At 47.7% G+C, this 21,417-nt stretch overlaps 2 protein-coding genes across 2 annotated transcripts; both read left to right on the forward strand.

Moving 5' to 3' along the window:
* Positions 1–1,878: 1,878 nt before the first annotated feature.
* thnsl2 (threonine synthase-like 2) lies at positions 1,879–6,322 on the forward strand. The gene is made up of 8 exons (XM_070925091.1): positions 1,879–2,101; positions 2,240–2,434; positions 3,411–3,563; positions 3,641–3,880; positions 4,177–4,325; positions 4,766–4,891; positions 4,980–5,134; positions 6,091–6,322. The coding sequence occupies exons 1-8, from the start codon at positions 1,879–1,881 to the stop codon at positions 6,320–6,322; spliced, it is 1,473 nt and encodes a 490-aa protein (XP_070781192.1).
* A 4,257-nt stretch (positions 6,323–10,579) lies between these two features.
* Positions 10,580–21,411, forward strand: LOC139301208 (ATP-dependent RNA helicase DQX1-like). The gene is made up of 11 exons (XM_070924539.1): positions 10,580–10,918; positions 12,946–13,139; positions 14,152–14,590; positions 15,557–15,865; positions 16,028–16,127; positions 17,211–17,369; positions 17,779–17,970; positions 18,085–18,210; positions 19,017–19,207; positions 19,306–19,496; positions 20,485–21,411. The coding sequence occupies exons 1-11, from the start codon at positions 10,580–10,582 to the stop codon at positions 20,690–20,692; spliced, it is 2,448 nt and encodes an 815-aa protein (XP_070780640.1). The 3' UTR covers positions 20,693–21,411.
* The last annotated feature ends 6 nt before the right edge of the window (positions 21,412–21,417 follow it).

The following is a 21,417-nucleotide window of genomic DNA, read 5'->3' on the forward strand; positions in this document are numbered from 1 at the left end:
GTGTCCGAATGTTCGCGAGATATGTGGCTTGTGAAGAATTTGGTCCAATATTTACTTCGGTGACTACGGGACGAAAGAATCGGTCATAATATGCGCTCACGTTCACTTCTCCCATTGGAGTGAACTGGCTCAGGAACTGCCGCGAGAGTTTCTTGAAGGGGGCGGGGCGCGGGCGGTGGCGAAGCTCACGTGAGACAGAAAATTGACCGGAAATTACACTGAGTTGAGCCGGAATAATTTTTCTGGGTGCATCTGTGCTTCTTCTCCAATGACAAGTCTGCCATACGAAAGGTCTATTGCCACTACCAACGTTTTTACCAATGTCCCATACTGGTTGTTATAAAAATTCTACTTTCATGAAATTCGGTTCAGAATTAAGCGAGTTACGGTCGACTTTGTAGTGAAATCTGCGTCTCTCAATACACACACTGTATTTGTTTACTAGCGGACCTTGACCTCTCCAATATGGCGGACACGCAGACGCAGAGCGGCAGTACACGTACTGCGGCGGCCAATGAGGTATCTGGCTTCTACGTCCATGTAGCCTTCTGTCTAACTCCCTCTGACCACAACTCAAAGCTGAGTTAGTCTTTTCAGATAGGTACCGACTCACAGAAGAGGCTGTGTGTATTGTAAGTTGTCCGAATCAACGAGCATAGTCTATTAACCCCGACATAAACAAAAATGATAAGACCTGTAATGACAGCGCTTGAACAGGTGTTTCGGTTTAACTGGCGACTTTCAGCCGAATGCGTCAGGTGTCACGTGTCACGTACTGACGCTCACTAACACGCATTTTGAACGTCGCTTGTTGTTACGGACTTTGTTGGAAACCGGAAGAGAGCAAGCTGCTTTCAGCATCTGTCGTAACCACGACAACAACAGACGCATTCGGCTTTGAATTGAAGGGGCTAGTTGGATTGAACCCGCCCCGTCACAAGTAAATTCTCAACCTGGGGGAAACACTGATGAATCAGAGCGGTTGGAAGAGAGGAATCAAAACACAAGAACCCCCTGATTACCCATGATTGGTTGTTTGATTCAGACCTGGTCACAGACACACATTTTTTTCTTTAAAGGAGCCCTTCAATTAGATATTGTTAGTGACGTGCAATGGTCAAAATTTGTTATTTCAACCAAAATTATAACTCAATAATATTCCCTACTGCGGCTTTAAGTAAGCCTACATTATAATAAGTAAGCATTTCCTGGGGTCGGTTGTTCCAAAGTTCAGGTTCAGCTCTTATCGTCTTACAGTCAAACAGCTTGTCAATAGATCTACCCCTCTTAGTGGAGGAAGACCGGGCCACGCCATCTGTAAGTGTGTATGAATTAGTTTCTTTGAAAGAAACTGAAGAGGGGGGAGCTTTGTTCAAAGCCATTTTTTTTTTTTTAACTACAGATTGGTAAGTATCGCGCATGCTCTGCGTGGCAGCATGATACATAAGAGTGGCACGTACAGGGAAGTCGTGGCTGTCTAGTAAAGCGAAATGGTAACAGTGTTGATTGTCCGTTTACCGTTTGGAATTGTGACTCTTGTCTTTTCCACCTTTTTTTCAAAACAGATGTTTTTTGAAGTGTAAACCCGGTATTTCCTGTGGTGCTCTAATTTGATTAAATCTATAAAGTCCTTAACTGATACTGTACTTAAGTGGTGTAAATGACCAAAAGCCAATTCACAAGCAGTGAACCTGCTTCAAAAACTCAAGACTCGAACTCTGATTAAAGTGATTATTAAGATATTGTCCATTTCGTGCATCTGCTTAACCTGGGGTTTGTCAAAAATGCATTCTGGGAAATGAAGGGTAGATGATGTAGATGATGCCGGTTGAGGGAAAACGAGAGTATGGAGCATGTCCCCGTTCACAGGTTTGTCCGATGCAGTACTGCAGCACCCGGGGTGGGGTCCGTGGGTGGGACTTCCGGGATGTGCTCTTTTCGGGTTACGCTCCGGACGGGGGGATGTTCATGCCGGAGAGCGTGCCTGTGCTGAGCCCAGACACCCTCAGGGGATGGAGGGGCCTGCCCTACGCCAAACTGGTGGTGGAGGTCGCCTCGCTGTTCATACCCACTCGCCTGATCCCCAGAGAGGACCTGGAGGGTGAGCTGGTGAAATATATAAGGACAAACATGAAACTGTGTAACTTGCATTCAAAAATGAACACGTTATCAAATAAAACCTATTCCAAGAAAAAGATTTCTTCTCTTTCATCCTTTAATTCTTTTCCCCCCGCCACAGTCCTCGTCGGTGAGGCCCTGTCTGGTTTCTCAGTGACTGAGGTGGTGCGAATCGCCCGGCTCAAGGAGGGTCTGTCAGTCCTGGAGCTCTTCCATGGAGGAACCTTGGCCTTTAAGGACCTGGCTATGACCTGCACGGTGCGCTTCCTCGACTACTTCCTGCGCAAAGAGAATCGCAGAGCTACTGTCGTCGTAGGTAAGAACTAACACCTGTAATGCCGTGCGGTGAAACTGGCCTACGACGTAAATGTTCAAGGTTTTCTTGCAATAAAAGGTGGGAGTCTTACTCGTGCTTTTTAGGTTCGAGTCCATGATTCTCAGGCTGTGTATTGTAGGGTTAGTAAAGTGAGATTTTCCGCGTCTTGTTTGATTATAAAGCTGGTCTAGGTGCTGTATAAATACTGGGAAAGTATCAAAACGCTCAGTCCATGGAGAAATGCACATGCCTCTAAATCAACAGTAGAAAACTCTCTCAACAAATCACCAACCTTACCAGCTGAAACAGTAGGTGCTTACATGAAACTTCAAATTAAGCAGAGATGGTTCTGATGAAGTTCCAGCATACACACTGTAGCCCTTTTAACCCGTATAGATCACATCCCCGGTCATACTGTGCACCTCTCTAACAATATATGCCAAAAAAAAGAAAATCTATGTCTTTGTATTCTTATTATCAAAATCCAATCATGTTTTCTTCCTGTAAGCTTGAAAGCAACCGATTTCAACCAATAATATCACGACATCCACCCATCAATCAATCCTCATCGTTTAGCGGCACAGAGCTAACATTCATCAGTTGGCTAGCTAGCAACAGCTTGGTACCTTGGTTATGACACGCCCACTGTCCCCGCCCGCCGATCCCGTTTCACTTGGAAATGCGACACGATACGGACATCCACCCATCAATCAATCTTCAACTTTTAGCGGCACCAAGCTAACATTCATCAGTTGGCTAGCTAGCAACTGCGTGGTACATCGGTTATGACACGCCCACTTTCCAATCAAATTCCTCCCAGTGTTACTCTCAAAATGCCGTTTCATCTCGACTTTAATGCTCCCTAGAGGAAGCAAGAAGCGCCGAGACCACACCAAGTATCATAGATGTGCGTCACGGATGATAGATGCGACGTAATGTCTCGGAATCAGTCCGCTTGTGGTTCTCTCCTCTCCAGGTACATCAGGAGACACCGGTGGCTCGGCCATCCAGAGCGCAAAGGGTCTCTGCGGTCTGGATGTGGTGGTGGTTTACCCCCGAGGACGCATCACTCCAGTCCAAGAGAAACACATGATCACCTGCTTGGAGGACAATGTCCATGTGTTTGCAGGTAAACCTGAGAGGCTGAATGGCTAACGGCTGTTATTTAAGCGAGTGTGCTTCTACCTCCACCTCTTCCTCTTGCAGCGGACGGCAGCTCTGACGACATAGACCAGCCCCTGCGCCGCCTGTTTGCCGACCGGGAGCTGGTCCGGTCCCACGGCCTCATGAGCCTCAACTCGGTCAACTGGTCTAGAATCATGATCCAGCTCGCCCACTTCATCTACGCCTACCTGGAGCTCAGCGATGTGGAGCGGGCCGAGGCTGACTCGGACCTGCCTGAGCTGGAGGTGGTGGTGCCTACCGGAGGGGCGGGAAACATTGCAGGTGGGTAGGAAGTTAAATTATTACGCCCCCAGAAATACGTCTTTTGAAGAATAAATATTCACCTTCAGGTTGAGTAGTTTGCACCCTTGTATGGATAGTCTAAATTGTGAGGGAAATTAAGGACAACTCTTACTACATAGGGATGCAAAAATCAAGCATTTGTACTGTATCAATTTGGGGAATTTTCCAAAATAAAAGTCCCACATCTATTTAATCTAATTAATACACCCAGTAATGATATTTTAAACGTGTAGTCCCCCTTTCCCTGTCTGTCTGTCTGTCTGTCTGTGTCTCAGCTGGCTACATTGTAAAGCAGATGGGGTTGCCCCTGAGGCTGGTGGCCATGGTGAATTCTAATGACATAGTGCACAGGACGGTAACCGCTGGTGACTTCTCCATGGCAGCAGATGTCACGCAGACTTTGGCCCCTGCCATAGACATCCAGGTAACACAGTCACACCTGCTCATATCAATGAGATCATCACTTTTGATAAGAGCATGGCATTGTTCATCCACACATGGCATTTTAAAGGCCCCATATTATGCTCATTTCTAGCTCTATTTTTCTATATATTTTTATTCTGGGGCTCCACTAGAGCAGCTTTGCATGATTCATAGTTCAAAAAAAGTCCTTATTTATCTTCTACTGGACCTTTCTGCAGCCCCTCAGTTCCCCCCTCTGTCTGAAACAAGCCGTTTTAGACAAACTGAACCACTTCCAAAAACCTGAAAAGTTTCCTAAAAACATCCTCTGGGGACAATGAATTTCCATAGCAATCTGGCCAGTGTTAAGATGCCGTGTTCTGGAATGACCGACCTATCCACCCATTGACATATTTGGTCATTCGGGATGCTGTGTCACGATGCTTGACTCTCGGCCCGTAGGACCCGTACAACATGGAGCGTGTGTTCTGGCTGCTGCTGGGCAGAGACGGAGCTTCGGTGAAGACCATGATGGAGGGCTTTCAAACATCACGCAGACAATCTCTGCCTGAGAAGCACCGCAAACTGGTACCAATCATTCACCACACCTACCCCACATTCTACATTCCACCACCCCAATACGTTTCTGATCCATTTCCCTCCGTTTTACTTCTAGTTGTCACAGGTTTTATCGACCGGAACAGTGAGTGACGAAGGGATCCTGGATACCATGAGGCGATGCTGGGAGGAGAACCAGTATGTGCTGTGTCCACACACAGCTGTGGGTGTATGGCATCACTACCACTGTCCTCACAGTCCCAAGATCAACAGGTCAAACATGCTGTATTCATCTATTTAGCCACATACACACACAAGACATTTCTGCACTTCACTGTAAGACATGAACCAGCAGGGTTTCTCAGGTCGTCTGGCATTTAAAGGTCCCATATTTCGCTCATTTCCAGCTCTATATTTTTATTCTGGGACTCTACTAGAGCAGCTCTACATGATTCACAGTTGAAAAAAGTCCTTATGTATCTCCTCCTGGCCCTTCATGCAGCCCCTCAGTTCATCCTCTGTCTGAAACAAGCCGTTTGAGACAAACTGCTAGCATGCTAGCAGTGTCGCAAGGCTATACTTGCACTTTTAGCTAAATGCTAATGTCAACATGCTCACAATGCTTATCATGGCCGCCGTGATTTAGCGTGTTAGCTGAGGCTGTGATGGGAATGTCATTCATTTTTTCAGGTGTTTTGTCATGAACCAAACTGAAATAGAATGTTGACCTGATGATGGCGCTAGATGAAAAGCCAGAGGATCACCAAAGTTATTCCAGTTCATCCCAAAGGGGGGGGGGGGGCATGAAGGTCTGAACCACATTTCAAAAGCAATCCATCCAACAGTTGTTGAGATATTTCAGTCTGGACCAAAGTGGTGGACTTGACCGACCAACTTTGACCGACCAACTTTGCCATCCCTATTTTTGCATTAATTTTTGCATTCATCATAACATCGTACTGACCCAAAGATAGTTACTGAGATCTGGTAACATAGCGACATTGCTAAAAAAAAAAATAGTTCCAACAGGGCAAGAGACACGAGCCGGAGCTCTTCACAACAATTTTATGATAACATAACTAGCATTACGTATATACGTGCCTATAACCTGCCAGATGATCTGACAGTTCCCTCAACACTTACTGTCCCCCCAAACATCATTTCAAATGTGCACCATGTATATGTATATATATAGTTTTCTAAGCAAGAACCAAAACTCTCTATTGCAGGTGTTACGTTGCAACAGCATCTCCCGCCAAGTTTCAGGCAGCGGTGCGGAAGGCTGGCCTGACCTTTGACCTGCCCGAGGCGGTGCTGGCATTGGACGAGCTGGCCACCCGTTACCAGAACCTGGAGCGGAGCCTGAACTGGTGCAAAGACTGGGAGGACAGGCTGAGAGAGAAGATCCAGTCTGTGAGCGCAGTCAGGAAAAGCAGGAGGACTTGCCACAGCCAGATGTAACGAAAGGTGTTATTACGCTGTAAAGTACGGTTTAAACTGTATATGGATGAGGTCAGGTGACTCTGGCAGCTTGTCCTTGATCTGTGCACTTCCTTATCTGGATGTAGTAAATTGTGTTGAAAGGAACGGCCTCTCCTTCCCCCTCTCTTATGGACTTCGGTCGTACCCAAGTGGAGTTTCTGTAACTGATTGACATTCACCCTGCAGGGATACAGCTGATGTTCTTGTCGCCTGCAGCTACATTTACCTTGAGTGCGGCAGAACAACCCGGTATCGTCGCAGAAATTCGAAATGGAAACGAAGCAATAAGGATGTTTTTAGGCATTTGTATTTATCCGTCTTAGCCAGTAGATGGACCTATATGCATTGTTAGCCTGTTGGTTCAGTTTCCCACATCCAGGTACGCACGCAGCAGAGTGAGGTGTAGTTTCTCTCGGGCGCAGGACAGGCAAAACATGTCGATTCTAAAAATGTGCAGAGACCTGTGTTGCTCATGAAAGCCTGGACTCCTGCTCTCTAATCACACGACAACCTTTCCACAGCAGGAAAAGCACAGGTGACAACACCAGGGCCCTGAAAGCAGCCAAAGTATATGGTATGATGTTATCATTCAAATGTTTGACTTAGGTAAAAGTAGCAATACCGCGCTGTACAAGTAACTCCACTTCAATGCAATGATAACAATGTATAAAAAGCAAGTCTATGTGAGTGATTTGGACAAAAGTAGGCCCACTGATTTAAAGGACAGGGAAGAAACTGCTGCTGGACTTGGAGACTGTGTGTCAATCATTGACTACAATTATCCTTTGATCAAACCACCTGTGGTTTACTTTGAAATAAGCCGAATGAAATAAGCTGAATAAAAGTCAAGGGTTGTAATGATTTTTTTTTTGTTCCATGTAGTGATGTACAAAGCGAATAAATACATAAATTGATACGATGAAAAGTTTAAATAAAAGGTGTAATACATTTTATGTGGTGAAGCGTCGTGTATAGAGAGCGTGCTTGTTGGGAGGGAGGGGGGGGGGGGGGGGTGTCCAGGTCATGTCCATGGGATTCTGTGTTTTCCGAGGAGCCCTGAATGCCGCGCGAGGTTTTGACAGCTAGACAGTCAAACATGGCGGCTGCTAGCTAGCACAAGCAGGCGACACTTTTCGGCTTTTATTGTTATTGTCAGCAGTCGGGACGCAACCGGGGCCGGTAGGAATTCACGGGAAGAGACTGTGGACGACGTATCGCCTTTTTTCCCCCCCCTGGTTTTCAATCCAGCCGTCGTCCGGCATGTGAAGGTGGGTCCGTGAGCCTCGGGAGACGCCAGACGGGGGACAACAACAGAGAGGACCGAGGGGCGGACTGCTTCTCGGCTCGGTTTCTTCCCCTCTCCCCGCCGGTATGTTTCACAGGTAAAGACTGCGGTTCCGCCCAGTGACATGTCGTTCGTGTGCGTGGGCCAGCGCTGCGTGTTTTTTTTTGTTTGTTTTTTTTAGCGTTGTTTTGTTGTCTTGTCAGCTGACAAGTCGCCCTGGCAGAATTTAAATGGCACCGAGATAAGGGACGGGGGAGAGAGAGTCGCCAGTTTACAGCAGGGACTAGTTACCACACTGGCCCGGACAGACGACCACAATGTGGAGATGATATCCCGGCCCGCAGGCTTATTTGCTAACATTTGCTCCCATAGTAATGCTACCCTCCGCTTTCAACAACCTTCTTGAACTCCTTTACTGTCTCCCTATTATAGTATCATGAGGAAATACTGTTGCTTTGAACGTAAAACAAACTGGCTTTTTCCCAGCATCCTTTGTTTTTCGGCCACTGTACCTGTACACAAACTGGATTACGGCTCCACCCATGAGTGACCCACATCAGATAATCCCTTTCGCCCAATATTCCCACCTCCAGACACGACAAGCGGACAGAATACTCTCAACCAAAAAAAAAAAAAATATATATATATATATATATATATATATATCTAAAAGGTTCTGTGGTGGTAATGCATTGAGAGGTCCCAGGAAACCAGCGGGCTCTTTTGAGGGACTTGCCATTGGGATAAACCTGGTAACTGGGTCCTGCCAGATAGTGAACCTCCAACTGTCAGAAGATCCAACAACCAAGGTTGTCTGGTTCCGGCGCCTCTAATGTGAGCATCTGCCGGTTTTCTTAGCCCACTGTGATAGCCAACTGAATATCTCTGGGTTTGGGACTTGCTGGTCTTGCCAAAACAAGCGGGTTGGATGTGTCAATCAGGTGCTGAAAGCTGTTGGGAAGTTCATCGCGTGAAAAGAGACGGGTGCAGAGGAAAACCAGCTAACACAAAGTCCTGACACCTGCCGAGCCATCAGCAGAAATCTGTGAATGCAGTCTGGTCCTGAGCAGCACTGAAAATCCACGAAGACCTGCACGTCAGTTCAGTTCAGTTCAGTTGTATTGATACGGCGCCAAATCACAACCACAAGCCATCTGATGGTGCTTGACACGTAGAGCAGGTCTAGACCGTACCCTTTATGATGTTATTTACAGAGACTCAGGAGTTCCCACCACGAGCGAGCACTTTGGCGACAGCGGCGAGGAAGAATTTTCCCTTTTTCGAGAGGCAGAAACCTCGGGGCAGAACCTGGACTCTGGGGGCGTCACGGTTCACCGACACTTCCAATCAGATCCGGTAGAGAAAGAGCCCAAAGTGACGCCTTCAAGTTGCTTCTTTTATCCGACCGACAGTCCGGAAAAAAACCCTCCAAACACTCTTCTTTTATCCTCACATTTAACAAGCGGGAGCCGGCAAACGTTTTGACGTGTTTGCTCGGGGAAAAAAAATGACTGAGGAAAAAAAATGACTGAAACTGTTTATCGATCATCAACACAGTTGGCGAGTAATGTTCTCGCGACGGAATCGTCCATTAATCGAGTAACCGCCGCCGCTCCAGCTCAGCGCAGGCACTCATTTGAGTTTGAAATGTTTCCATACCCGCGCTGATACCGTACCCGAGTTTCGTCACAGACACCCAAAGTCATACTTTTACAGCACCTCGCCTTGTTTTCCTCTAAAAGCGCTGTTTTATTTGACAAAAGAGACAAGTTGACACAAGAAGAACTAAACTGGCTGAGCAGTTTTTTGATGCTCGATGCTACGGGCACTTTTCAGTCGTACAAAAAAAGCGGTACGGTACGGTACGTCCCAAAATGTTTTCAATGCCCCACTTTGCTGAGTAAAACGCCTTTCCTCCTTTGTCATGCGGCTAGGGTAATGTGTGTTAATCCCGACTGTTGTAGGAATGACCCGGAACAGGTCGGGAAAACACGAAAAACTCCTCGGGGCGTTCAGGACGTCTCCACGTTCCGCCTTCAACCTGAACTAGCTTACGGCTAATCGCGCAACGTCAAAGAGTCAAGCACAGAGAGGGAGGTTTTGACGCTTTGAAACGTTTTAATTCACTGAATTCATCCTCAAAATTATTATTAATATATATATATATATATATATATATATATATTTTTTTTTTTTTTTCCCCTTTCCCTTTTAATCGCATCAGCTATACTGCTATCTGTAAGCTAGCATTATGGATCATGTGACATGACAAGACTTGAGTCACACCGCTGTAATCTTCTCAAGCTCTGCCGGCCCAGCGTGATGTACTGTGGGACATTGACTGGCTTCAAAAAACAATTATTCAAGAAGCTGGAACTCTTTTTTTTTTGGTTGTTTTTGACTAAAATGATTAGTCGATTATCAAACTAATCCACTAATTGTTTCGGCTAAAATATGAATAATGCAGTTCATAACAACGTATCTGTCCCTTTTTAATACCATCTGATTGTTGAGAGTCTGTTGTATCAATGTGACCCCCCACCCCCACCCCCACCCCACCCCGTAAACAGATCATATCTATTGCAGCTGTCCAACAAACACACACACACACACAGTGGCATTTGGGTGGAGCCTAGCATTCCTCAGTTAAATACCACACGTGCTACAGGTTCCTATGAAGGGCCCGTCTGAGGGACAAAATGTGCTGTGGCCCCTGAGATCTACTTTACCGAGATGTTTGTGGTCCCTGAGGTAGAAGTGAAACATCCTTCAACTAGCATTCAGTCACAAAGTGGGTCTGACGTGGCGCTGGCCTAACGCCACCTCCCCTGACTTCCTTTGCTCACATGTGGCCATCAGTCATTCTTGTTTTTTTCGCCTCTGCAGGTAATCCCAGGCCTCTCTGTGATCCAGCCCCTCACTCCTTCCTCACCCCCTCCCACCCCCCGCTGATGATGTCGTCACCACCAGCGAAGCCCTCCGCCGCCTCCCTCTCCCCTGGGGCCCGGCTGCCACCCTCGACTGCCCTGGACTCCCTGTCCGTGTCCTCCCTCCTGTCGGGGGATTTAGACGACGAGGGAGGAGGAGGAGGAGGAGGGGAGGAGGAAGGGCTGGGGGACCTAGAAGTGAACCCGTATGACGGCTTGCCCTTTTCGTCGCGCTACTACGCCCTGCTGGAGGAGCGGCAGCGGTTTCCCATATGGAGGCTCAGGCGGAGTCTGCTGGAGCACCTGGAGAGCCACAACATGGTGCTGCTCAGTGCACCCAGCGGAGTTGGGAAAAGCACCCAGGTAACCAGGAACCGAAACAACACGTCGGACAGTCACAGTAGCTGAAGTTGAATACTTGGGGAAAGAAAAGATGATCTCAACCATGTCTTTGATGCCATTCAAATATTTCCACTGACTTCTTTTCACCTTAGACATCTTAAGTCATACATCAGTGTCTTTTGACACAAAGCTGTGCATGCATACAAGAACTTCACAGTGTAAAATGAACAAAAGAAATATTTTCAATTGGACATCTGACAACACTGAAAATAAGACCAGCTTGACAGTTCCTTTAAAGGCCCCGTATCAGGCTCCTTTCCAGCTCTGTGTTTTTTATTCTGGGGCTCCACTAGAGCAGCTTTGCATGATTCACAGTTCATAAAAAGTCCTTATGTATCTCCTCCTGGCCCTTCATGCAGCCCCTCTTTCTATATATATATATATATATATTTGCTTATATCTCCAATAAGACTTTTAAATAAAGACCATGCTGGTGCTTTGGGCAAGTCCAGAAGCTCCACTCTGCTGTAACCTGAGCTCTCGTGTCATCTCGAAACACCCTGGGTTCCCCTTTCCAGCGCCTCCTTCTCTATCTGCACAGTCTATGCCACTGCACACACTTCCCCCCCCCCCCCCCCCCCTTTTTTTTTGTTGTTGTTGTGTGTTCTTTATTCTTAATTTGAATCCCCGTTAAAGCCGCCCACAAAGCGATCGCCGAGTCCTTCCTGGGTTTGGGTGCGTCTTTCACTTTCCTCGGCATTAGACCTAACACAGGCTTTGATTAAATATTTATTCAAGGTCCATTCTGGGGCAGTGTTTATTTGCTCTGCCCTGTCATCCGTGCATGGCACTCCAGTTGTTCAGTGTTCATGTATTAGTGGAACACGTACACACCTACAGTGCTGCGAACCAAGGGGGTTAAAAGCATGGGACAGATGGCTGCTGGTTGTGGATCCAGTCTGCATCACAAAACCTGTTTGGATCTTCGTGAAGATCATGTACTATACTTTTGAGGAAGGAGCCCACAGCAAACTTAAAGCTACTAAAAAAAATGTGTCTGCGAGCACCCCGCCCCCCTTTGTATTAAGTCTTTTAAAAAACTGCACCTGAATCAAACAACCAATCGGGTTAGCTAGCACGTAACTGGCGAATCACATCGACTCCGTACAAATCAAGGGCGTTCTACAGAAGGAATCAAAACACAGAACCCCTGATTACCCCTGATTGGTTGTTTGAGGAGCCGTTCAATTAAATATTGGTGTTTTTTTTCTGGGTATTATAGATGCAAGACTACATTTGTTGGATTTAAAGGTACCCTGCGGAACCTTAGCTGTGGAATTACTAATAGCTCTATGGGAGGGATGTTTTTGTGAGCAGGTCCCTGATTTGTTTGCAGCACCACCACCAGTTCCCGCTATTCCACTGATATACAGTGGTTGGGGGGGGGGGGTTTGTAACGTGCCAAGAAATGTAGCGGTTTGCCAATAAACGGCAGGGTAGTAGAGGACCGCTAGCTAGCAAAGAGGTGTAAACAATACAGGTTTCGAAATGTTCCAGAAATCCTCCCGGGGCGTGTAGTAAGAAACACTGAATGTACCCATAAAAGTTGTTTACAAGAAAACTTCTCAGGGATAAGATTAGCATTCGAACAGTCTTCATTTTAGCTCATTTTAGCCATCGTTTTGGTTTTCTGGGGCCACAGATTTACTGTTTCGGTTCAGTCTCGGCGCCCTCGTCAACCTCAGACGTGTTCAGATGTTTCCCTCAAGTGTTGGAAACCAAACAGAGCCAAAAAAAAAAAAAAAGAGGGCGAATGTTGCTCTGTGTTGGATGTGCGAGTAGGCAACCGTATGCTAACATGTTAGCCGTGTTAGTCATAACAACCTGAGGGATAATGCCAGTCAGTGTTTTTCAGGTTGTTGGAGTCCTTCTGTGGCTTAATCTCTCATGTCCCCAGTGTTATGTTACCACTTCCTCCTCCTCGTGTTGATCTCTGTCTTTCTCCTCCTCTTCCTCCCTTGTCTTGCCCCCCCCCCCCCCTCCCGCAGGTGCCGCAGTGGTGCGTGGAGTACGCTTTGTCCTATGAATTTTCTCAGGGCCTGGTGTGTTGCTCCCAGCCCTACTCGGTGGCAGCGGTGAGCCTGGCCCTTCGCGTGGCCGACGAGATGGACCTCAGCCTGGGTCTGGAGGTGGGCTACAGGGTGTCTCACGATGACAGCTGCATACCGGACACCCTGCTCAGGTTAGGATGGATGGATAATAGGCGACGTCTTATTAATGTAATGACTCGTTTTCAGTTGCACTATTACAGCTGACTCATTTCCGGGTTTTAGGACTTCCTGCAGCGCTCTGTATGGACACACCCCTTGGTTCCACTGCCCCCCTGTGATCAGAGTGAACTGGTCAATACTGACAACTGTTACTGAGCTTAAATGTGGCTTTGCGGAATCACTGTTGCCCGTCCCAGCAGTATTACCTTAGTTTTACCTCATTAGTGGCTGTATTTCTATTGAAAACTGGAAAAACAAGGAATTTATAACAATATTCAGTTGTTTTGGTAAAAGATTACCAAAGAGTTGGCAATACTAACTTTGAAGTGAGTCAAGCTAGCTGTGTCCCCCTGCTTCCAGTCTTTATGCTAAGCTAACGGAAGCTCTTGCTTTCTGCTTCATATTTAACAAACGGACATGAGCGCCACGTCGATCCTCTCATCTGACCTGTTTTCCTCTCAAAATGGCTTTTCAGCGATTGGTCTAGCATGCTTTTTTTTCTTTTCTTTTCTTTTCTGCGTAAATAGATAAGTTATCCCTACTCAAAATGTGCCGTGACATTCTTTGTTTTCCCGATCTGTCTTCTCCTCCCCGGGTGTAATGTAGACGGCTACATTGGATTTCACCAGTTTTGTGTGATAAAGTTACACGGCCTTTCTTTTGCTTGCCGCCACGCCTCGGCTCTTTTAGTCTCTGTTCCCTGCAGTTGGCCAGAACGCGGTGGCAGTAAAAGTGTGTTTGCTGAAAACCGATCCCTGTGTCCTTTCCTGCACTCTGGAACGATTATGTGAATACATTTATATCCTTGAAAGTCTTTTCGGCCGTTTAGCACGTCCCTTCTTCTTAGTTAAATGTCAAAGTAGGCTTGGATGGAGCTCCTGGTAAATAGGTAAAGACTGTCAAAATGCTCTGTATTTCTTTAAAGGATGCTGGTTCTTTCCTCATGTCTTTTTATTTATTTATTTTTCCTTTCGCCCTCCCCAGGTTTGTCAGTGACACTCTCCTACTAGAAGAAATGATGTCAGACCCTCTGCTGCATCAGTACGGCGTCGTGGTGTTGGACGAGCTCCAGGAGCGCACCATGCCCACCGACGTGCTCCTGGGCCTGCTGTGCGACGTCTGCCGGCAGAGGCCGGACAACTTCCGGGTGGTTCTCCTCACTCACCCGACGCTGGCGCCTCGCCTCTCCTCCTTCCTGGGGCCGTCGGTCCCTCACCTCTCCCTGGACGGCCTGCTCACTGACCAGGAAGAGGGGCGCGGGGAAGACGGGGACGGGAAGGCTGCTGAGGTGAACAGGGTGGAGACGCTGTACCGGGAGCTTTCGCCTGGGAAGGAACCGGTGGCTGCCGCCTGTCACATGGTGCTGGACCTGCACAGAAGGGGAGAGGAGGGAGATGTGATGGTGTTTTTGGCCAGCGCACAGGTACAAGTTTTACACTTTATATACCTCAGAATACTTTTTAAAACTTCCAACGTATCAGAAAAAAATGTACATGTGTGTGTGTGGGGGGGGGGGGGGGGCATTATAGGGTCTGGGGTCATTTCACAGTTTGAATGAATATCTGTGTGCAAAGGCAAAATTTGCACATGTAATATCAAACGTGATTATTGTGAGATTACAGTCTCGGTTGCTGTGGCGACACCTGTGGTCGCAGGTGGTAACTGCAAGTCTTTGTTTGTTATAATCCCAGTTTGTCCCAGATTTCCGCTCAAAAATCACGCATGTGGGGCTGAACCTGTCCGTCGATTCATCGATTAGCCGACAGTAGCAGCTTCTCCGAAGTGAGGACGCGCTGCTTTCCTCAGTTTTCTAGACAAAACGAGGACTATCTGAGGACAATCGTGAGCGCTAAGGTTAGATGTGCTGACTTCAAAAGAGAATCCTTCGGGTCTGTGGCGTGCTGTAGAGTTTCGCCACCTTTTGTCTCTGCAGAGGAGAGTGAAACAAGGACACCTCAACCTGAGAAGGCCTCTGGTGGCTTGCAGGTGTCTGGTGTCCTGGTTCACACACACACACACACACACACACACACACACACACACTGTATACAACGCGGAGATACAACATGTCATGTGTTCTCCTCCTTCGCTGTATTGACCTTCGGCGTATCAAACTCTCTCGCGCCGCGTTAAACTCCCTTTGTGTCAACACCGTCACTCCTGCTGCCGGTCCCGGTCTCCATTTGAGACGGAGCCTAGCGTGTGTTGCGTGTTAGCTGAGGATGGATCTGTAAGTCCTCCCCGATGATACTGATCTGTCCTGGTTAATCCTCACACACACACACGCACAGAGAAACACCTCTCATGCCTCGCGTCAGCTGACATAATCAACCCTCACTACGTATGTGCAGTGGATTCAGACTGAGGCTCTGCCCCCCCCCCTGTTTAGGAAACGGAAGAGTGTGCGGCCCTGCTGGAGAAGGAGTGCGTAGCTCTGAGCCCTCAGCTCGGCCCTCTCAGGATCCTCCCCCTCCATGCTCGACTGGGGGCGCTGACTCAGCGGGTCTACGAGCCAGGCCCCGAGGCGTCGGTGCTGAGGGACGGCGACAGCTCCGAGGGCGCGGACGGCTCGGCGCTGGGAGCCGGAGGAGGTCCGGGGGTCAGGAGGAAGGTCGTCCTCGCCGACGCCCTCGCAGAGGCGTCCTTCTCCCTGCCGGCCATTCGCTACGTCATAGACACAGGCCTTCAACTCAAAACTGTGAGTTCGTGTTCACGCGTGACCTGTGTCACGATTCAATTCTACATTGTGAAAAGAAACTAATCCCGCTTGCCTCTGCCTCACAAGCCAAATCAGCACATCACAAAGTGAAAACGGAAAAAAAAAAGAAAGTTGACATTTCCCCTCCATGATCTGCCGCAGGTTTACAATCCACAAATAAGAGCCAACTCGCAGGTCCTGAGGGCCATCAGCAAACACCAAGCCGACATGCGGACTCAGAGGGTGAACAGCCGCCTTCCGGGTAGGTCAAAGCTTCACTGCTGCTGTTCTGATTGCCAGCTGATCCAGTCAGAGACGGTTCTCGCCTCCAGCGCGCTAAATAAACTACATTTATTACATTTACCACTGTCGCTAAAGGGGGGTGGGGGGGGGTGGGGGGGGGGTGACTAAGCACCTGACACACCAAGCAGGACAGTGAGAAGGAGAGAGAGAGAGAGAGAGAAGCCATCGCTAGCCGCTAAGCTAATGTAGCAGGCAGAATAGTGTGTAAACAACTGTGAGATTAGCGAAAAAGTCGCTAAAGGAAGGAGAGAACTATCAGCGTTAAGCAGAACTAGTGCACGTTTAAGTGGTTAGCGGATGATTAGCCGCTGTAATTAAATATATGACAAACAAATTTAACTTCTTTGCACTGCCAGTGACATAGAAACTGGAAATGAAGCAATACGCTTACCGCAGTACGTCATCACGAAGTTTTTCCTTGCCGCTGTCGCCAAAGTGCTCGCTCATGGTGGGAGCTGTTGGGTCTCTGTAATAACATTATAAAGAGTCGGTCTAGACCTGCTCTATTTGTAAATGGCATTTTTTCAGACGAACAAATCCGGAGGAAATGAACTTTTTTTCGAGAGAATATTATTGGCCGGCTAAAACGAGCGGCAAAATAAGGCGGCGGGGAGGCGCCCGCGCCCACTTAGGAGACAGGAAGTGTATTTACCATTGAAGTGTACCATTGGTGCCGCTTGTAATGCATCATCTTCTGTTATAGAGCGTCTTCGATGTAGTTCGATGCGAACGTTTCCTGTGTGTAGGATTTGAAAATGTCTTGACTTTGGCGACTCCTAGTGGTTAGGATAAATATAAAAAAAAAAGACACTGGCAAGACAGCGATCCATGCCCACTAATTCACATTTGGGCTTTGCAAAAGCACGTAAGGGCAATCCAGGTCATTGAATGTTATCTTTTACAACCCGGCTACTGTATCAAATAGTTAACTGTTTTATTTATTAAAGAGAATTTCTTGGCTAAAAATCTAATTCTACAACTACAGTAACTTCCTGTGTCATGACCTGTTTGCTACACGTGTTTTCTCCTTGTTGGTCTTTAGGGCTGTGTCTCCGTCTTTACCCCCAGTCTCTGTACGAGGATGGGATGGGGGAGGCCCACTGCCCAGGGGTGGTGGAGGAAAACCTCAGCCACTTGGTGCTGCTGCTCAAGAGGCTCGATATTGCCGACATGGGCCAGTGCAAGTTCCTGGACAGACCAGGTACCCTGATGAATAACACTTTTTAGTGAAGGACTGCGAAGCATCACGGAACGTGACGTTCGGTCGTTTTTGATGCAGATCACTTTGACTCGATCCCACACACACACCGTCCTGCTGCCAGAAATACTCTCGTCGCAACAATATAATGTGTAATAATAATGTGGATTACTCCGCCGTTGAAAGTAGTCCCCAACAAATGCACTCCTGTTTGAGTAACGTTTGCTAAAAACTACAGTGACCAGTTATTTGACCATGTTCATTGACATTAGAGTATGTGTCTCCACTGTGGCTTCATTAGACCATGTCCACTGATGTAAGTGCCTTAGCAGGCGGCGGCGTATGATCACTTGCAATCTCTCTCTCTCTCCTCCATATTTATTTTTCCTCCACGTCTCCCTCGTTTCCCCAGCCCCTGAGGCCCTAATGCAGGCCCTGGAGGACCTGGACTACCTGGCAGCGCTGGATGACGACGGCAACCTGTCGGAGGTGGGCATCATAATGTCGGAGCTGCCGCTGGAGCCGCCGCTGGCTAAAGCCCTGATCGCTGCCTGCGAGTACGACTGCGTCGACGAGCTGCTCACGATAGCTGCCATGCTCACAGGTAGCTGAACAAAAATATGACTATAAACCGTAAAAATGATAACATACATATAACATGTTTCTGTATGTACTCTGTTAAAATGAACATCTGATCTGACCCTGTGTCCTGTGTCAGCTCCCTCCTGCTTTGTGACAGCCGAGCCCAGCAGAGAAGAGGCCGCCGTCACCCACTGGCGACCGCTCATGCACCCGGAGGGAGACCACATGACTCTCATTAATATTTACAACGCCTTCAAAGAGCGTACGTACGCCTGCATCGCGTAAGCACTCGGTTAGTTCCAGGGGTTCCCCCACCGATCGCGGACTCTCTTAGGAACAAACTGAATTGAAGGCAGGTGCGTTTCAGACAGGCGGAGTTAGGACTTTTGGGACATTCGGTCCATCCTGACAGGACTGGAAAGTGGAATGTGTTTTTAATATGAGCGTTGGCAAACAACGGGAAGGAATCACAGACTGTATATAAAGATGGACGACACGTCTCCACTTCCCTCCCTCTGTATGAAAATGCAGCGAACACGTCCCGGATACGGCCGCCAGAGATCGCTGGATGGAGCCACGGTATCCAAGTCCCGCCCATATATACCCGCCCAGGCCAATCACAGCTGTCAATCATGACGTCTCACCCCCTTTTTATACCGTCAAATAACTAATTAAAGCCAAACGGATCAGAGAAACGAACGCATGAGCAAACATCTGCGTGATAAGAACTACCTGAAATGACAGACGTGATTTTTTTTTTAGTTTGGCCCATGTCCCATTCGCTAACATAGAGGGGGCGGGGCTTATAACAAATACTTCTGCCAGCCACCAGGGGGCGATCGAGACATTTAAGCTTCACTTCCATCTTTACATACAGTCTGTGGAAGGATTTGGATATGGAAGGTGTCGTTCGCATAGTGACCACAGTGGGAACCCTGCAGTAATGTCTGTTCCGATGACTGAGCTCGTATTAACACATAATATATATATATATATATATATATATATATATATATATATATATATATATCCATGAATTACTGAATGGTCTGTGTGTGGCAATTGCAGATAACCAGGATGAGGCGTGGTGCACGACAAACTTCCTCAGTCACGCCGCCCTGCGGTTGGCGGTGGTGATCAGGGCGGAGCTGCTGGAGGTGATGCAGCGGATAGAGCTTCCCGTTTCCCCGCCTGCTTTCGGATGCCAAGACAACTGCACGAACATCAAGCGCGCTCTCATCTCAGGCTTCTTCCTCAAAGTAAACAAACGACCCCCGTTTTCTTAAAAACTGCGTGCCTTTTATTTGTTTACCTCCTTTTATATTTGTACTGCATTATATTTCCTCACCCGCTCCAGGTCTCTCACGATGTGGACGGTTCAGGTAACTACCTCCTGCTAACTCACCGGCACGTGGCTCACCTGCATTCCTTCTCGTCCTACCTGTGCCGCCGGCCGTGCCCCGACCCCCCCGGCTGGGTCCTCTACCACGAATTCACCATCTCCCGCGACAACTGCATCCGCGTCGCTTCCGAGGTCCACCCTCAGATGTGAGTCCCAGCTGTGGAATTTACACAATAACTTATGCGTTACCGTGGTTACAGGCTGTTTCCTGTGGATATTGCAATGTACATGAAGTTCCCTTATATTTTTAGGAACACAATTCTATGTCTGAATTATGTCACACGTATGTTTTAATAGTCCAAGCAGCCTGGCTTTATGATAAATAAATAAATAAATACGGACCCATGATGGGACCCCCCACCCCAGGTTGGGAACCACTGCTCTAGGGGAAGATTCAGATGATTCATCATTCGTTGACCTTCTTTCCAAAGGTTACCTTTGATTTAAGTTTAAGTCTTGTTTTCGTTGGTTTTTAGGGAGCGTTAGGTCCTGGACCGGGTTGCACCAGCTGATCTTTACTAAGCCTGGGCCTAACTTGCTTAAGTCGGTCTTTAGAATGGACTTTACATCAGTTGCACCAACCTAATTTAAGCCTAGTCTTAACTCCGCCCCGGTCTTGGCGACCTTTGCTAGGATACATTGTTAGCGATCTCCCGCTGTCTTGCTCATTTGTAGCTAATCGTAGCGAATTAATTGCGGCAACGTTACGGAGGGAATTTCACGGACATTGGATTGCTTCTGTCCCTAATGACTGTCTCCCGTCTAAAACCAGCTCGTTGTAAAGTCTGTATAGGAAACTATATAGGAACGATTTGACCTGTTTCTGAATAAGACTTACACCCGGTCTTAGCGAGAAGAAGGCTTAAGCCTAGACTGTGCAACCGGCGCACCTATTTGTGTCGAACTTAGAATGCCAAGTTACGACCGACTCAAGACCTTAAGACCAGGCGTAGGCCCTGTTGGTGCAACCGGCCCCCTGGATCTCAAGTGGTGTCGGTAAGAGAACAGAGCCCTGCTTAGCTAGGCCTGGGTCCAGGAAAGCCGCTAAGTGTAGAAGCCTCTTATTTATTTATTTTAATAGAATTCCAGTATAAAGATAATGAACCCCCCCCATCCTGGCCTCTCTGCTTGTAGGCTCGTGGAGCTGGCCCCTCAGTACTACCTGGGGAACCTGCCCTCAAGTGACGGCAAAGAGCTGCTGATGGAGCTGAGGCGGAGCCTGGAGCCCCGCGCCGACGAGCGGGACGGGGCGTCCGAGGAGCGCGGCAGGGCCCGCGGAGACGCCGACGGGACGGGAGAGCCCCACGGCCAGTCCGGCACTGAGCTCTGCGTTGTCCAGTGAGATGAAAGAAGGGAGGCTGAAAAACACGCCGCTGTCACTTTATCGCTTGAGCCGAGGTTTTGGTACTTTGTGTGAATTAGTCTGCGAAATCTCACTCGGAGGTTGAATCGCTTTGAATTTGCGACTTCAAATGGACTTTCGCTGGAGGACCCTAGTGTACAGTAATGATATATCTTACATGCAGTGGCTTCGGAAAACATTCAAACCTCTTCATTTTCTCCCTGTTGTGTTATGTATTGACTCAATTTTACATCCTATTTTGAATATTTTTAACTTCATGAGGGACTTCTGTGTTGCTGTTTGAATAATTCTACAAAAATAAGTGTGTTTTGTGTACCGTGACGAGACGAAGAAAAAAACTAAAACATCCGATTTTTTTTTTTTAAATTGTAGCGCAACAAAAAAAAATTGGGTGGGGAAAAAAAGTGAAGTGGATAGAGTTCTTTATCGAGGTGTCATTTTTTTGTTGTTAACACGGTTGAGATTTCATTTAAAAAGCAATACGCACTGCTTCAGTGAGCAGAGACGCCGTTATTGGGCGACCTTTGACCTCTATGCAGATGCCCTGCGAACACGGCGTTTCCTCAGGGCTGAGCTGTACTGTAGCCGTGATGCGCACACCTTCTATTTCCAACGTTTTGATACTGTTTGTATGTTGGGCTTTTCCTGCTTAGATCTCCGTTCTGCCTTTTTCTTCTCCCCACCGCCGTGTCAACGATGAAAAC

Source organism: Enoplosus armatus, chromosome 18 (assembly GCF_043641665.1).
Source record: "Enoplosus armatus isolate fEnoArm2 chromosome 18, fEnoArm2.hap1, whole genome shotgun sequence".
Lineage (NCBI taxonomy): Eukaryota > Metazoa > Chordata > Actinopteri > Centrarchiformes > Enoplosidae > Enoplosus > Enoplosus armatus.

What these genes read in the sequence shown, in the direction of transcription:
- thnsl2 (XM_070925091.1), top strand. Translation starts at nt 1,879, where the DNA reads ATGCAGTACTGCAGCACCCGGGGTGGGGTCCGTGGGTGGGACTTCCGG. An exon ending in AGGGGCGGGAAACATTGCAG is followed by an intron (nt 3,881 to 4,176) that starts GTGGGTAGGAAG and finishes TCTGTGTCTCAG; the next exon opens with CTGGCTACATTGTAAAGCAG. An exon ending in CACAGTCCCAAGATCAACAG is followed by an intron (nt 5,135 to 6,090) that starts GTCAAACATGCT and finishes TCTCTATTGCAG; the next exon opens with GTGTTACGTTGCAACAGCAT.
- LOC139301208 (XM_070924539.1), top strand. Translation starts at nt 10,580, where the DNA reads ATGATGTCGTCACCACCAGCGAAGCCCTCCGCCGCCTCCCTCTCCCCT. An exon ending in TCTCAGGCTTCTTCCTCAAA is followed by an intron (nt 19,208 to 19,305) that starts GTAAACAAACGA and finishes CACCCGCTCCAG; the next exon opens with GTCTCTCACGATGTGGACGG. An exon ending in TCCGAGGTCCACCCTCAGAT is followed by an intron (nt 19,497 to 20,484) that starts GTGAGTCCCAGC and finishes CTCTGCTTGTAG; the next exon opens with GCTCGTGGAGCTGGCCCCTC.